Consider the following 17,044-nt stretch of genomic DNA (forward strand, 5'->3'; position numbering starts at 1 on the left):
GCTCCCCTATTCAGTCTTGTTTCCTTGCACTGGTTCTTCTTCTCTTAGATGTTTTTTCTTTCAGAGTCTTGATTCCACTTGCTTATGCTCTTAGGAAGTTCCTCCTTTTGAGTGTTGGTTCCTCTTAGTGGTTCTTCCTCATGCTGTTATGGAGGTCCCCTTTTTGAGGGGCTTCTCTCAGTGATTTTTCCTCACACTCGTAGGGGGTCTCTCATTTTGAGTCTTGGTTCCTCTAAATGGTTCTTCCTCATGCTCTAAGGGGTTCCTCTTTTCAGTCTTGGTTCCTCTAAATGGTTCTTCCTCATGCTCTAAGGGAGTTCCCCCTTTTGAGTCTGTGCTTCTCTTAGTGGTTCTTCCTCATGTTCTTAAGGAGTCACCTCTTTTGAGTCTTGGTTCCTCTCAGTGGTTCTTCCTCATACTCTTAGGGTGTTTTTCTTGGCACTCTTTCCCTCTATGATGTTCGAAAGGGGGGCTATGGCCTGCATTTCATCTTTGGGACAAAGGCTGTTGTGGAAGGAGCCATCAAAATAAAAGTAAATTGAAACTAAATGAACATAGATAGAAGTGGGCAAAATTACATGAATATAATCAATTAGAAGCAAATGGTGTATTACTTGCCTTGTGTTCAGTAGCGGTGCTGGTTTACCCAGGAGGAATGGTGGTGGGTTGTCAAGGAAGTTGTTGCCACGCAAACAGCAGTAGTTACTGTGTGTGTGTGTGTGTGTGTGTTTGTGTGTGCACGCATGGGTGTGTTTGCATGTTAACATGCCAGCATTTATATATTTCCATATATGAATGGGCACTATGCTTCATTCATGCCACTCACTCAAAGCACAATCTAATGTGTATAGAGTTTCAGTGAGAGAGATTGAGAACATATATATGTGTGTGTGAGTGCGTGTGTGCCTTCAAAGCTGCAATCCGTGTGTGTACGCTTGTGTATCTCCGTCTCATTGGCCGTGCACTATTGGAGTAGATGAAAAGTGGGTGTGGGGATGGAGGGAAAGGGGAGGGGGGCAGAGAGACAGAGATAGACTGAGAGAAAGAGAGAGAGAGAGAGTGATGGGGAGGGATGGGTGGAGAGAGGAGCGAAAGCAACTGTTCTGTTTCAGCAGCTATTCAACAGTGAAGAGAAAGAAACAGAGAGAGGAAAAAGGAGAGAAAAACGGAGAGAAGCTGCTTACAAAAAAAGAGAGAACAGAGGAAAACACCCAGCATCACCAAAGTCTACATCGGATTTACCTTTAGTGCACAGGTGAGAGAGTGAAGATCTGCCCTGCTTGAGAAAGAAGGAGTTAAGAAGAGGGAGAGAGAGCCAGAGATAGAAACAGGGTTAGAGAGAGAGAGAGAGAGAGAGAGAGAGAGAGAGAGAGAGAGAGAGAGAGAGAGAGAGAAAGGCAAAGCAGCGATAACTCCTCAAGACCCAAAGCAGTTCATTTGGAGCAGCAGCAGAAAGAACAGGTGAGCACTTGGCCAATGAATGGAGGACAGATGGAAGCGGAGACCATAGAAAACGAGGCCGTAACGGAGGTATAAACCAAAGGAAATAAAGGAAATGTCCTGGGACGATTTTGAACAACGAGACTTGCTTCAGTTCTTAAACTCGTCTGGAATTTGATTCATTCCGCTTCACGTTCCAACTCCAATTTCCAAATAGAGTTCGAACTCCAGAAGTAAAGGAGTAATCCCTCACTCTATGGGGGACACCCCAGTGGCCCCCAGCCAGTCACGGCTTGGGATGGAGTGAGAGAAGGAGAGGAATTTTAAAAAGAAACAACGTTTTGTGGAAGCGTGGTAACTCTGGAAGCCCAGCGCCATGCCGGTGATGAAGGGGCTCCTGGCCCCCCAAAACACCTTCCTGGACACCATTGCTACACGCTTCGACGGAACCCGTAAGTGATGTTTAACACACACACACACACACACACACACACATGTATATTGCTGCTGTTGGACCAAAACCTTGTACCTCCATTTTTGTCTATTTTTTTTTCATAATTTGAAAATACCTGCTGTCCTTTCCATTGTGTGTAAATCTTAAGACAAATGGACTGAAATGGCCCCAAATTATTTGAAAAAATGTCTGGTTCCATTGATTTCCATTATAATAAAAGTAGGTTTTTTTCCTTCTCCTGTAAAGTTTCCAATTTGCAGGTTTTGTTCCAACAGCAGTTTTTGGAGACACATGATTTTCCTATGATGGCACCAACGTAAAATTAGCTATCCATCTAAAAATGTTCTAAGCCTACATCTGGCTATAACCTTAACATCTGAAACCAAAAATAATTGGTTTTGTCCTTTCCGTTTAAAAAAAAATTAAGCCTGACATTTTTGTAAAAGGGTCTTTTTGCTGATAGGTCCCTCATTTTTTCTATGGTTTTCCTATAGTCAGAACATTGTGTTCTAAAATATTAAAATCTTCCGTGTGTGTGTGTGTGTGTGTGTGTGTGTGTGTGTTTCTATATTTTCTGTATTAGCGAGTACAGTACTGGGCAAATGTCAGAGACCACCCTGCATTGATTCAATTACCAGTCAAAACAGCCATGAAGTAATAATATATGTAATAATATAATATATAATAATAATTATAAAATAATAAATAAACAAAACAACAGGAGTTTCCAAAACTGAAGCTCAGAAAAATGATTCAAAGATCTAAACAAAGCAGGATTCCTAACAACCACCTGCAAGACCTGGTAGACAACCAATACTATCCCTATCAGACAAATAGCACTTAACGCTATCATCTTTGTGAGAGAGGAGAAAATCAATCGGCTTAAGATCTGAAAACATCCACAGGTGTTTCTGTCCATCCTTCCGCTCTGAGAAGACAACTCAGCGCTAAGGGGTCTGTCAAGAAGCCCTTAAGAAAGAGTTCTGTTTCCTGATGCTGAAAAAGGAATACATGTACTTAATGGGCGATTTGGAATAAAATAAATGAAGGGTGGTCTCTGCCTTTTGCATGGCGCTGTAAAAGCTGCTGTACTCCACCCAACCTAACGTTAATCATAACCCTAGCAACCAACAGATCAGCTGTGGCCTCTTCTACTTTCTCATATAAAAGCTGCAGTTTGATCCCCACAAAACACACATACACAAAATGTCAAAACTCATCAACCTGACTAGATCTTCTTACCGCAAAGACAGCCAGTGGCGTAAGGTTTTACATAACATCACCAACAATCCAGGCACAAATTCTCAGTCCATTCTAAAAAAACGGAGGGCATGTCCTTTTAAAGACAGAACTGCCACAATCCAATTTTGTAACATTCCAGTTTCTGTTTTTTTTTCCCATCTCCTGAATGCAAAGAACAAAGCTGAAAGCTGCTTGAAGTTGTATTAATCTACTGATGGAAGTCTTTGTGTTCTTTAGGCAGTGGAGATGGACTCTAAAGCTGACCTGAGGCCAGCTTTGTAGGGTTTAAGACACTGAATCTGAGTCACACTGCAAAAAGGCTATCTTGTCAAGTAAAATCATCTTAAATATAGTCAATAAATCAATTTTTTCTCCTGTTGAAATTTCTGTAAGCTTAATTTAAGATGATTTTCCTTATTTCTAGACATTTCTAACTTGTTTTAAGTTCATTTGATTAAGTAAAATAATCTCACTATATTGGAAGATAATTTTGCTTGCGTGTTTGAAACCAGGAAAAATGATCTGGCACTATAGTTAGATCATTTTACTTAATAAAATTACTGAAAACAAGTGAAAAATGCCTAGTAATAAGCTAAATAATCTCAGAATAACTGCACAAACATCTCTGAATGGAAAATACGATTTTTGCAGTGCAGGGAAAAGGTGAGGTGCCTTATTTGCCTGGTAACTCCAAAAGCGTCCACTTTATTAAAAACTCCTATCTTGTATTTCCACTGTCTGTTTCCTTTATGAGCTCCAGTTACTTCTAAGTTTATTATGTAGGTACAGTTGCAGGCAGCTGGAGATGCTTCTGCAGTCTAGCACCCTCTTATTTTCCATGTACTACATATAAAGTGTTCACAGTGTGATTTTTTAAAAGCACAAGGTCATTTCGTAAGTAAATAAATGATGGTGATGAACAAATAGCCAAATAGCTATTATACACATTTTAAAGTTCTTTTTTACGTTTTTCTAGATCACTGTACTGATACTGGCACACGTCTGTCAAAGCGTTCCCCTCTGTTTTTTTATGCATGAATTTGTCCAGTGATACATTGGTTTAAAGTACGGCTAGAAAGCTTGAAATCTCAGGATTCGGTTCCCACATACATCTTATGATCTGGTATTCACAGCAGTTACGATCATCGTATTTGCAACATAAGCAGTGAATGAGCAAGCGCTAGCAAATCTATGAGTCTTCAGCTTCAAAGCCTCGCCACTCTCCACAGACACATCATAATCCAAAACCTGTGGTCTTGTTAACACCAAGAGTCAGAGATCAGTTTAGAGATCTATGGGTCAGGCAGAAATAAACTCCTCCATTCTCACCTCTGTTACTCTGTGTCTGCAATTCAGTTCAATACAATTATTCTGATTGTTGGTAAAAACTTGAGAGTGGTCTCTTTAAAATTAGGCCGAGATCATGACTGTAGCCCAAAGTATCCAGGAACAGCGATCCTTTTACTTTGGGTATGTACTTTGGGTACTTTTTTACATTTATAGAAAAATGGGGCAACTGGTACAGGCTTAAGGGGATTCCTACTGATTTTTCAAAATCTCTGCAAATTTTAGTCCTTAAGATGTAAACAAACTCATTCAAAGTGGTTTGGTGTAAAATGTTCCATTCAAGAGATACTTACCGAGACTGAATTGTTCACAGTGGTGTTGATAGGACCAGACGTCCACCTCTAAAAGCTCCCTTACAGAAAGTTATTACATTAATTGGTTATGGATACTTTTATAATAGTTTTAATAGTATATATAATAGTTTTATAATAAGATTTTGGTTTAAAATAATTTAGTTTAAATCCATTCATGGTAGTAATGTACATGCAGGGTGTTATATATATAGGGGAAATATAGTCCCCAAAGAAAATGTACCTTATTAACAAATATTTTACCATTATCTAGTATTTATATTTCCATATAAAAGCTCCGAAGGCATGTCTAAGTTCACTGGTAGTTTTGCATAGTAAATAAAATGGCTCTGTTTCTATTTGACATTGCAACCCCTGGTTCACCACCACTGTAAAGAACTTAGGTTGCTAAGTTCACATCATGAAAGAGGTCTGGTTGACTGAATTATGCCGAAATATCGAAAAATCATTGAAATTGCCCTTCAAGGTAAGAACCTAGCTGACAACAAACCTGTCAAATTAAAGTTATTAGTTATTAAAGTTATTACTAGTTAGCTCATAACCCAAATTCTAATCCTAAGGTTTGTGCCACCTACTACGTACGTAACCCCCTAGAAAATGGCACTCCTGACGGCCCTGCAGGCCTCCATATGCATGATGTTGAACTACAGCCCATCTGTTGTCATGCACAATTTATCAGCCCCCTTTACCCCGTTCATCACTGGTTAGTCTCTGACCACAGGGCTGACGTTGTCCAGGTGTTATTTGGGTTGTGGATGTTTCGCAGTACAATAGTGAGAATGACAGGGTAGTGTGTGTGGTTCTGGTATAACAGGCACAACAGTGCTGCTGTTTCTACACACGTCAGTGTCACTGCAAGGTTGACAGTGGACAATTGTGCTTTAGCAGATGAGTGTACAGCAGCAAAGTGGAGCTACAATGGAGGCGTTTCTAATAAAGTGGCCAGGGAATATAAAGACAAGCATGTGCTCAAGTTCTAATATTTGCCCATTTGTTTCTCACATGTGTGTGTTTGTGTGTGTGTGTGTGTGTGTGTGTGTGTGTGTGTGTGTGTGTGTGTGTGTGTGTGTATACATACACATAACAGATTACTTCAATTTCAGGGCTGTTCTGAAATTATGCATGGTACTGTACATCTGTGTATTTACAGTTAACTCTGAGACAAGAAATCCTGGGTTGAGGATAGTACTGTAATTGTTTTCTCTCCCTCTCTCTCTCTCTCTCTCTCTCTCGTCTTGTTTTTGTACCTGCCATGCAAACTCATGGGAGAACACTTTCTAGACCATTGTCTCCTTTTCTCATGGGACGGGCCTGTGTGTATGCTTGCGCTGTTGTCAGGGGACAGACGTGTTTGGATGTTGTTGCTCTTGTGCATCTAAATCATTCGAAGGGCCGTCATGAAGTTGGGAACAGTTATTTAACTGGAGACTTAACTTGCTGGTATAGAGGATACAGTACATCATCATAGTCCCAAGGCTGTGTATAGTAGGTTCATACTCATTTGTTAAGCAGGGCTGGCTTTTGAATGAAATATAATCAATAAAAAGCAGAGCACTGCGTCAACAGTAGGCTTAATGCGATACTTTCACAAATTTAGAAATCACAAAGATTTCACAAATTTTTCTCTTGGCTCAAAAATAGTCAAACAGCAAAGACATGGTTGGCACCAAAAGACATGAAAGTGTATTTCCACTGAATTATCATTATGCACAAAGCATGCCTAACTCAATGCAATAATGATATTGTACATGCTGAAAGAAATGAATTCACAGCGAATACAAAAAATCAGTCATACAAGTGTGATGGAATTGTGTGTGTGCCTGTGTATAACTCTATATACTTATGGAAACTGCAGATTATTATTCATAATCAGTTATTCGTGAGCTATTGTAACTACATGGTATGTGCGATGTTGAACAACGTTTCCCAACTGCTCACCCAGAGTCATGCAACCTGCGCCACTTCTAGTTTTCAAGGTTGTTGTAGACCTCAGGTAATTCGAATACGAGAGAGCAAATCCAGATGTTTGTTTTATAAAACTCACAAAAGTTCTTTAGTTTGGGACTTTAATATCTTATTTAAAACCATTTAAAGCCAATCATTTAGAACTTGGAATTTAGAAGACGGTTTTTGTATATAGCTTATCTATTTATATCCTTTGCAATTATGCAGAATTGAATAATTACATTTAAAAACACATATTAAATAGCACTGATCCTTGCCTTTAGATTATAAACAATTTCGTTTCCCATTTAGAAATGTATGACTCCAACTTTCCTCGCTTCCTAAAAAAAGATTCTTGAGTGCTCACCACACGACATCAACTAACAGCATATTTCACAGCATGAACATTAAAATACAAACCTTTTACATGCTGCTTCTGTCTTTTTCCACAGGTAACTGTGGTTACACTTATATAACTTTAATCACTTTAATAACTGTAATCACTAAATATCACTTAGTAACTTAAAATTGTCCACAACATTTATAGCACCGGTGTTAAGTGCTCAAAAAGTTCACAGCCCTGCACAAAAAAATAAACTGTAAAATGTCATTGTGGATACTACATGTACTTAAACAGGTTCACATGCTTTTAGTCATGTTCTTGTATTCCTGTAACAACATCATCTGCATATGTAACAGCTGTCGGACAGATATTACTAGAAATTTTGTCTGTTTCATCACTGTAAAAGTAACATTTTTCATTACACCTACACTGTTTTCATCTCTGTTTTGAAGCATATAACCAATTCACCACAAACTGAACACAATCAGACTAAAGTGCAGCCTCAACATGGTGGAGTTTTAACACAACGTTACAGCTGTGCCTCCTAAAGTAAAGAAAGTCTATCAGCCTCTATATAAATTCAAGTCAAGTTTAGCACAAATACATCAAAAAATATCATACAAATGAAGTATATTTCAATTTTATTGTGCTGATATTTGCTCTTCTACTAAAAATACATTGACCAGTGTACCAGTTTTACAGTCTCTTTTCACTTATTATGTATATTAACGTGGATTTATTTTTATGTATTTAGGTCAGAAAGCCTATTTGGTTCAAAAACATAGAATTGCTAAAATTAGCCCCTGTCTATGGGGTAGGTTGTAACATTTGCACTCACTCTGCTTTCATGTGTAGCACAAATGTGTATGTTGCTTGTATTACTATGTATTAATCCTGCTTAAGCACTTTAAAAATGATTTAGCAAAGCTCGCCTCACACCATGTGTACTTATAAGGTAATCTCAAATAGACTTCGGACAAAAGAACAGACCAAATTTAAACTTTAAAAATCTACTGTTTTTTGCACTCCAGCTTTCTTGTATGCATTTTTGTGTGATGATTGAGGCAAGCAGTTTGCATGATGCTAATTGGTGGGATATAAGCTTCCATTACTTATTTATGACTTTAGCCTTGTAGCTCCAGTGCAAAACCTAAAGAAGCAAACCTCAGACAGCAACTATGTCTCGGCTGATCCACTACATTTAGGATAAGAGTGGAAAACTGGGTACATTTTCTTCCCACTATTCCTTTAACACACCAAATCTCCTTGGTTACACCAGGGAAAAAAAATAACCTTTCGCAGTGCATAATTTCCGCTGTCGCGCACACACTGTCACACACAGACGAGTATGTTGACAATCTTGCCTTGTTAACAAAATCCCCTGTGCGAGAAGCCCAGGCTGATGTGAGATTGTAGTTGACGCTTTATAATTGGAGCTTACTGCTCCTTGCAAGCCATGTACACTGTCATTAAAAGCCTGTTTGATATTACTGCCATAATGCGAGTGTCTCTCGTTATATATCTTTCCTTTATGACTGAATGAGCCCGTATACTTGAAGAGATTTACACAGATTTGCCAATTTACTACAAACTCCCACATTTTACTTCTACTCACTGGCCACTTTATGAGCTCCACCTAAACTTCAGGTTCACTGTATAGGGGCACAATTACAGGCAGTGTAGTCCATCTGTTGCAGCACAATTTATCAACCCACTGATGACCAATTGACCACTGATGAAGGGCTAGATGATGGCATCAACAGATGGACTACAGCAGGGCTGCCCAAAGTGGGGCTGTTTGATTTGGCCCACCAGAATCCCACCTTCCTCAGCCATTGAGAGAGCACGTTTTTATACTACTGCTTCTTATTTTTCTATCAAAAAAACATTTGAAGTAATTTTAGTGCCCAAATATTTAGTGCAGTGTTATCAGATTTAATAGAAAACAAGACTAAGCAGGCCTAGTAATTATAATAAACCTCAATAAATTATCATTATTATTATATAAAGAAGAAGAAGTATATGTACAACATTTACTCAATCATGTGTGAAATGAAGCCAAATGCACATTTTCTTTTGAAAGTGTGAAAATATAGTACTGTAGCTGCTAGCATGCATCTGAATGGTGTTAATGTTAGAATTATAGCTTCCGAGCCGGCTAACCTTACACTGGCAAAGTGATCATTAAAAAATAGCAATAAAATATTATTTGGTGCCCTTATCGTCATGCACCAGTGCTTGGTGCCTGTATCTTCACCTGGAACTGTAAAAAATAGCTAAACAAGTCTATTTATGAAGGACAAATTTCAGCTGCAGTCAGACGCAGCTCAAGCTTAAACAGAAGTACTCGTCGCTGTGTTATTTATCCCATTCTAAGTTTATCGTAAGACCCAAGATGAATTCAATGAAGGCATTTCTGCTTTCTTTCATTATTTGTTAGCCCAATATTGTTAGCATTGTGAGGGTCAGAGGGCAAAGCTTAATGGTGTATAGAACCATCTGCTACAATGGAATCAGTCAGTCAGTCACTCAGTAAGCACCATTGACATTTGTAGGCTGAGCAGTCCAGCAAGCAGTTATGAGCTAAGGCAAAAAGAGACTTAGCGACCACCAGTTTCAAGGCAGCACAAGGTTGTATGCTTTGTTTGTAAGGAAATCATTGGAGTATTTAAACATGGTTTCTCCACATATACTGGCAAAAATATAAATCTAACAGGGTGCTTGCCCAAGGACTCTTATTGGTATAGTGTAGGGTGTTTGTCCAGGTGGGGGATTGAACCCCAGTCTACAGCGTAGAAGGCAGAGGTGTTACCCACTACACTAACCAACCAACAAGATATGATGCTGTGGCCCCCCAAAACAAACAGTTTGGGTACCCCTGAACCCAGAGGTGCGAGACTGATCTGGCAACGATTAGTTACGATATTCTCATGATATCTATTACTTTATATGTCAACATTCAAGGATTTTTTCTGTCATTGAAATGTAACCAGAGCGGAGTGAGGAGCAAGGAGCGCATACCAAGCAAAATTCATAGGCACGTGAAGAAGGTTGCTCTGCAGCCAACAGCAACTGAGCTGTACCATATGCCAGCTACATAGCGATGTGTGCTTGTGTTTTTATCAGGATTCAGCGTCATGGATACAGCATATAATAGGCGTCAGTTATAAGGGTAGCGACAAAGTTCACACGGACATGGCTGTTAATGCAGTGACATCAATGTAAAGACTGCACAGTGACGGCTGTAAGAACAGAAAAGTACAAATCACACCCTTGTGTTAGGAGGAACTACACAATTTACAGAATTTACAAGAGAAGTTCTTCCTTTCTCTGCTGTTTTGTCATTTTTTAAAATGATTTATGCTAGTTTATGCTTATCTGGTGCCAGATTAGTTGGTCACCCAGCATGGTCACACTGGTTGACCAGCACACCAGCATCCAAACACAACATATCGCTGTTGTCAGAAGAAAACCTCGTATCTCCAAAATGGTAACTTTACAGGAGAAGCAAAAAACCTGCTTTACTTTTAATGTAAGTCAATGGAACCAGATGTTTTTCTGATTCATTTTAGGTCATTTCTTTTGGTCCGTTCATCATGAAATTGACATACAATGTAAAGGCCAAAAAGAGTTTTCAAATGAAAAATGTCAAAAATGGAGATACGAGGTTTTCTTCCGACATCAGTGATACGCTGGTTTAGTTGGTGACCAGTGTGCTTGTCTATGCTGGCTTTTCTAGCAGGGTTTAGTGCCAGTGTCAATCAAAAAGACCTCTTTTCCGCTACACTTACAGGGAAATATCTGAATAATGAAATTGTTAAAATACCAACTAAGTCATTCAGAGTGGTTTGGTGTGAAATGCTTTGTTCCAGAGAAACTTACCAACTCAAAATTGTTCTCAGTGGTGGTGATAGGAACCAGACGTCCACCACTAAAAGCTCCCTCACAGAAAGCTGTTACACTCAAATAGTTACCTCATATCTGAGATATGATTTTTCAATTGGTTTGTTACTATTTGTCCTGTGTGCATTTTCTCCTCTGAATAGGACTACACACATGCTACAAGCAAGCTAACACTCCTGTGCATTTAATTATGAGTCACATAAAGTTAACAGTATAACAGCACCACCTGCTTAAATTGTACAATGAAACTGCCAAAGCCAAAAAACACTAGTTTGTGTTGGGTATTTTGGAGAGGATACCAGTTTTATGATGCCAGTCCAATGCAACAGTGTTAGCTTCCATCTAGAATGTAGCAATATTAGTATTTACATTCCGACTCCTTAGTGATTACATAATTCAAAGCACAGTGATATTCAGGGGAAAATGCACATTACAAAATGATGACACGTCCTCAGGGGCGAAAGCATATGATGTAGCCTGAGGTAGTCATTATATAGGTACAATCTGAGAGCTAAGGACTGTTCAGTAGGAGACAGAAACAGTTCCTCTGAAAAGGTCACTAAAACCAGCCTTTAGATCCAGACTGAAGCAGTGCTAATGATCTAAATCACAGTCCAGCGAATGGATTAAGTGCAAGCCTACAAATGGCCAGGAAGTAACAGTGGCTGGCCTTTCGCCAAAGGTCAAATTTTAAGAATGATCATTTTGGAAAAACGTAAAAGCTCCGTATTCAGATTACGAATGACTGTAGATATGAAAGTGTTGGGCAGTCCTATAACTTACCAGTTAACGCTACAATCAGGTTGGTGACTGAAGAGTACGGCTGGGAGTCGATCCCAAAAAGAGACCATTCCAAGCATTTGGGAATCAAGGACGGACTCCAAAGCTTTGGACTTGATTACACACAGTAATGTTCAAGTTTGGCTGAGATACGCTGCTGTCACTGTGGAGACAGGCTGCCTGAAAACGAATTCTTCCACTTTAATTAAAATGAATACTTTATATATAATTTTACTTACATTTTTTTTATATTTCAATGTATTTTTAAAGGTCTCTGATTTCTTTCTTCTCAAAGTGAAGTTGATAGATAGCTTTAGATCATGCATTTCATTTTTAAATAAAGAAATTTATTAAAAAAAATTGATGTCCCACGTTTTCATGGCAATTTTTTTGTAGGCGGAGCCTTATTTTAGCCACACCCCTGCATTTCAGAGCAGGAAGTGAGACTGCATTCTTGTTCCACTTAGATCCCATTGTTTTGGAGCAAATGTGTCCCAACGTCTGAAAATCAGTGTGTAATATTAAGAACCGTCACTACCGAAACTTATTCCTTGCAGTGTAAACATTTTTGTGTTTTAATAAAAATACTGTGATTTCCGTTCAACCTCATCAACAATTACCCAAACAGTCGCTACCCGCACATTTGGAAAAGTTTTGCTAGTGTTTGGATTGTTTAGGTAGTGACAAAATGAAACGTACAATTATCGTTTCAATCAATAACACAATTAAGATATAGATTTAAAGCAAAGTGATTTTAGTCTAAAGTCAAATAAAAGTCTGAAATAGTTTCTGAGTGATCCGTATCTATGGCAAAAATAAAAGCATCTCAGAAACATTCCGCTTTACTGATCATGCTGCATTGATGCTGCGCAGTAGCAGCCATGTAGGCACAAGGACTAGATTTTTGCTGCTTCTCTTCAGCAATTTGCTCGCAAAATGATGTACAAAGAACCCAGAGAACTCTACTCTGTAATAACATAAGCACAATAAAAACACTCAGCTTTGCTGACCATAATCAAGATGTTCTTTTCCCAGCCATGTACGACTCAACCACTAAACGGGCCATATTTAAAAAATCCCAACAGCTCTGCGGGTCAGAGAATGCCTACTTCATATTTAAATAACAAAATAAAATTTTGCTGTATTCAAGCTGGTTATTGCATATTCAAGACATGTCAAAATGTCAACTGCACTTTGAGTACACCTTGACATGCATGAAGGCTTGAAATTTCAAAAATAGTGATCAAAATTAAAACGTACCCAGGAAATGGGTGTTTTAAACCTACCCATTTTCTTGAACCAGATGCCCGACATCTTTTCTCTGCTGCAAGTTCATTCGTTCTTGGTATCAGTTTCTGAGCTGCTAAGTGTTTATATTGGTTGAACTGCAGCTGAAAGGCAGCTTATGTGTTTGGTGATGTTACTGGAATCGAAGAATTGCAATGTAACCACTGTTCCATAGGTTTTGCGGAGGGGAGTGTCAGTGTGCGTTACGTTGCAGCGCATGCTGGGGATTGCAGTGCAGCACATTGTGAAATGGGTAAATATTAATAGAAAATGTAAATCATTTCATGGGACGGATAGGATTGTGCCAGATTAGGCACATGGGCCTTGTGTTGAACATATAGGCAGTAATGTATTGGCTTCTTATACGATACTTATTAACTTATTAACACACTTCAGTTACCATTAAATAATAAAAATTGCGTGTTACCTTAAAAACATGTACAAAAGGGGTTTATTTTATGGGTCAACACCTGAATTTCTGGAATCAAGCAGCCCTACTGAACAGTTTCTATTGTACTAAAGTACAATGCTATATCCCATTATGCAAATCAGTTAACCTATCTAAATGCCTTCTGGTGGCGGCTGAATGTGAAATATAAGGAGACTATGAAAACACAGATGTGCTAGCAAAGGCTAGTTAGCCAAGTTGCTGTCGCTCTCCCGCCTAATGTTAAGGTTCTGCAAGAAAAACTGCCACAGCAGATCGTTGCTACTGAAAATAGAGCAGAAGAAGGTTTACTGTATTCTTGAAACGGAGACTCTCCTGACTGACTTAACTTTTTTTTTTTTCAGTTTCCTGAGCTGGAACAACAGCTTTCAACAGCTGGTTAAACGGCTGCTTGTACCAACGTTAATCCTGTGATTTATGTGGCTTGTTCATTTTCTCTCTTGAGAAAATTAATTTTGCACAGAGCTCAGATTATTTTGGGATTCAAAAGATGAAATTTAGTACAGATGCGGCCGAGATAAGCTCCACAATGAAAATGAGATAACAGTGAGGCTATAACCATAGCGGCTACTTAAACTTAGCATACGCACAACAGATAAAAACTCGAATATACAGTAAAGAACCCTAAATAGATGTTGCAAATATGTAAATTACACTTTGTGAATGATTGTATAACAAGAATGATTCAGTGCATCAACAAGCTACTAATTTAGGTAACCAGCGGATGTGTTGATGTGTTGATCATACCTTTTTTTTATAGGAACACAGGGAACTGAAGCTGACAGGGGTGGAATTGTAACGATCATGTTAACAGTTAACTAGTGCAAAGTAGTAATTTAGTGCCGAAAATTTCAGTGAGCACATTAAAATAGGCAAATATTTTCACAGTAGCCCAAAAATGTGATGTTATTGTACTGTATTCACTTATTTTGGGCTGGACAAGGCCTTTTTGAACCTGGAACTGAATGCAGTGCAATGGAAGCCTAAGTAAGCAAACATTTTTGTTTTATACTTCCCGAAAAAGGGCTTTCTAAAAAAAAACCTGGCAAAAATATGTTTGAAAATGCTAAACTATCCCTTTAAGCCTTGTACATATAGTGGAACTTGCACTCAATTCCACTCTAAGCATGGGCTCTAGACCAAAAATCATTGTTAGGTCTAGCAATGTCAAAGAAGCCTTTAAACAGAAAACATGGCCACAATTTGCTGTGACTGCTCATTGCTTCACATCACTGCCTTTCAATCATAAATACAGCAAAACCGTGGCTAAGCACCACTGCCCAAGGCCAAGAGAGTCCCTATAGTTGTATACAGCATGTGCTTTTCTTTTCAATGAAACTACGAGCCTGGAAAAGGCCTGCCAAAGCGCTATGAAAAACTAGCCACAGCGTCCTACTCCTGGTATCTGTAATTGAATCTGCTACGGTGATGCTGTCCCTCTCTTTATTTTCCCTCTCTCTCCTTGTAAACCGTTCTTGAGGGAATATTTATGAAACATTTATGATGCTGTTTACTGATAGGATGCGGCCAATCCAGCTGAAGTTTCAAACGCTTTCCTCCAGCTCATGAAGCCTGCATGCTCTTTTACCTCATGCTTTCTAGTTTTTGAGCTAGAAGCCTCACTGACTGAGCTGTTGGTGAAAGAGCCATGTGTAGATGACATGAGTCACACAGTGTTTCTGTGCTTTTATAATGTAAAACCTAACATTTAGAGGTGAAGTCTATGTCAGGGGTTCTTGACCTTTTCCACCTCAAGGCCTGTTTATTGCTAGAAAGCATGAAGGCTCCCAAAACTCAGCTCAACGTTTTTGCTAATAAATGCCATTTTGCGAAATTTTCAACAGAGTGATGTTTGGGCACCTTCCCTTACAATGTGTGATCAATGGACTTGAAATCTCAGCAGAATATTGGTGTGAGTGGATGACTGAAATGTCAGGTCTTTTTAGAGGCAAAGGCCAAAAAACTGACAAAGCTGCCTTTGTGCACTGTCTTTGCGGGGCTCGTATTAATGTTGCTAACTGTCTGAAAGTATTTTATATTTTTCTATGGTTAAGTCAGTCATTTTTTTACTGATTTTTATGACAAAGTGCCATCACAGGCCCATTACAGACACCGGCCCCCTTCAGTATAGGCTCAAAGACCACCAAGACCCACTTGTGTTCCTCAGCCCAGTGGTATAGAAACCCTGGTCTTTGTACCATGCAAGTATACACTATACCCTCGAGGAAACCACTAAGAATTTTGTTTAACCATGAAAAAATGCACAATGAAATGTAAAATCTTAATATATCATCACTATCATTGATTGTTTATGTGAAAAAGGGAGGGGTGAGTACCTCTTGGACAGTGCAATGGCAGCTGTCGTGATATCAAAAAATCATGTACAACAATAATAATTAGCATTAAACATAATAAGACACTTGTATAAACATTGACTTCTTTGCCTACATACAAACATGAAAATTCAGTTCACTTCTGGTTTTGTAAATCATACACATTTCCACGGAAACATATTGTAACAATGTAACTGAAGAACAAAAATCCCTCATAGTTCTATCGAGGGCCCTGCAAAACAGGTGCAATTGCATTTTATGGTTACTGTAAAATTGCTACTTGTCTTTAGAGTCATAAGAAATGAAAGTCAATCACATCTTAAGGGAAATTATTAATGAAGTACCTCTGTAGTGTAATGAAGTAACACCTCTGCCTTCTACACTGTAGACTGGGGTTCAATCCCCCGCCTGGGTCAGCACCCTACACTATACCAATAAGAGTCCTTGGGCAAGACTCCTAACACTGCCTTCACCTTCCTGTGAAAATTGATCAAATTGTAAGTCGCTCTGGATAAGAGCGTTTGCCAAATGCCGTAAATATTAAATGTTAAACGTTAAAGTACCTGTATGTAGCTACCTAAGCTGTGTGCTAGTTAGGCTAGTCTAGCTAACAGTGGACAACAAGTGGAAATGGGGGTTGTTCACAATATACCAACTACTTCAGACTAAACTGCACCACTTCAAACATTCAGGGTCACCTTCCTGGATTGGGATTAAGCCTAGCACTGACTCACTAATAAAGGCAGCTAATTTAACAGCAAACGCCAGTAGCTCAAACGTACATCTTGTTCATCAAACGTACATCAAACGTACAAATCGTTTCTCACTGAAAATAGAGAGTGCCAAACTGGTCCAAGTTTTTTTTTTGGTGTAGGTTGTCGGTGGGGTCGTGTTCTACCTACACAGAAAATCTAAATTCTTACTAAAGCAGTTTTAGTGATTCGGTTTTTTTCATGCTAGCCATATGCAATCTCCCACATATTAGCCAAATAAATGGCAAATAGGTAAAAGCTGCTCCATCAATGTGAACTTATACTAGCTTCTTCATACAACAATTGGTGTAAAGTCAAATTTGCTTCAGGTGCCTAATATGTAGTGGTCGTTATGGGGTAATGAGAAAATTGTGTGAATTTATTTGAACTATTGCTATAAAGAATATACAAGCATGCAATAGTGCAATGTTAGCTAGGCTACAGATAATGGGCAGCTACA

The 17,044-nt window shown here is 38.8% G+C and overlaps 1 protein-coding gene across 1 annotated transcript in view; it reads left to right on the top strand.

Moving 5' to 3' along the window:
* The first annotated feature begins 1,099 nt into the window (after window positions 1-1,099).
* kcnh4b (potassium voltage-gated channel, subfamily H (eag-related), member 4b) overlaps window positions 1,100-17,044 on the top strand; it is a 103,913-nt gene continuing 87,968 nt past the window's right edge. The window contains exon 1 of the mRNA XM_017704502.2: window positions 1,100-1,892. Within this exon, the coding sequence (XP_017559991.1) occupies window positions 1,817-1,892 (76 nt within the window). The 5' untranslated portion in view covers window positions 1,100-1,816. The remainder of the gene's footprint in view (window positions 1,893-17,044) is intronic.

The sequence above is a fragment of the Pygocentrus nattereri genome, chromosome 13, assembly GCF_015220715.1.
Source record: "Pygocentrus nattereri isolate fPygNat1 chromosome 13, fPygNat1.pri, whole genome shotgun sequence".
Taxonomy (NCBI): domain Eukaryota; kingdom Metazoa; phylum Chordata; class Actinopteri; order Characiformes; family Serrasalmidae; genus Pygocentrus; species Pygocentrus nattereri.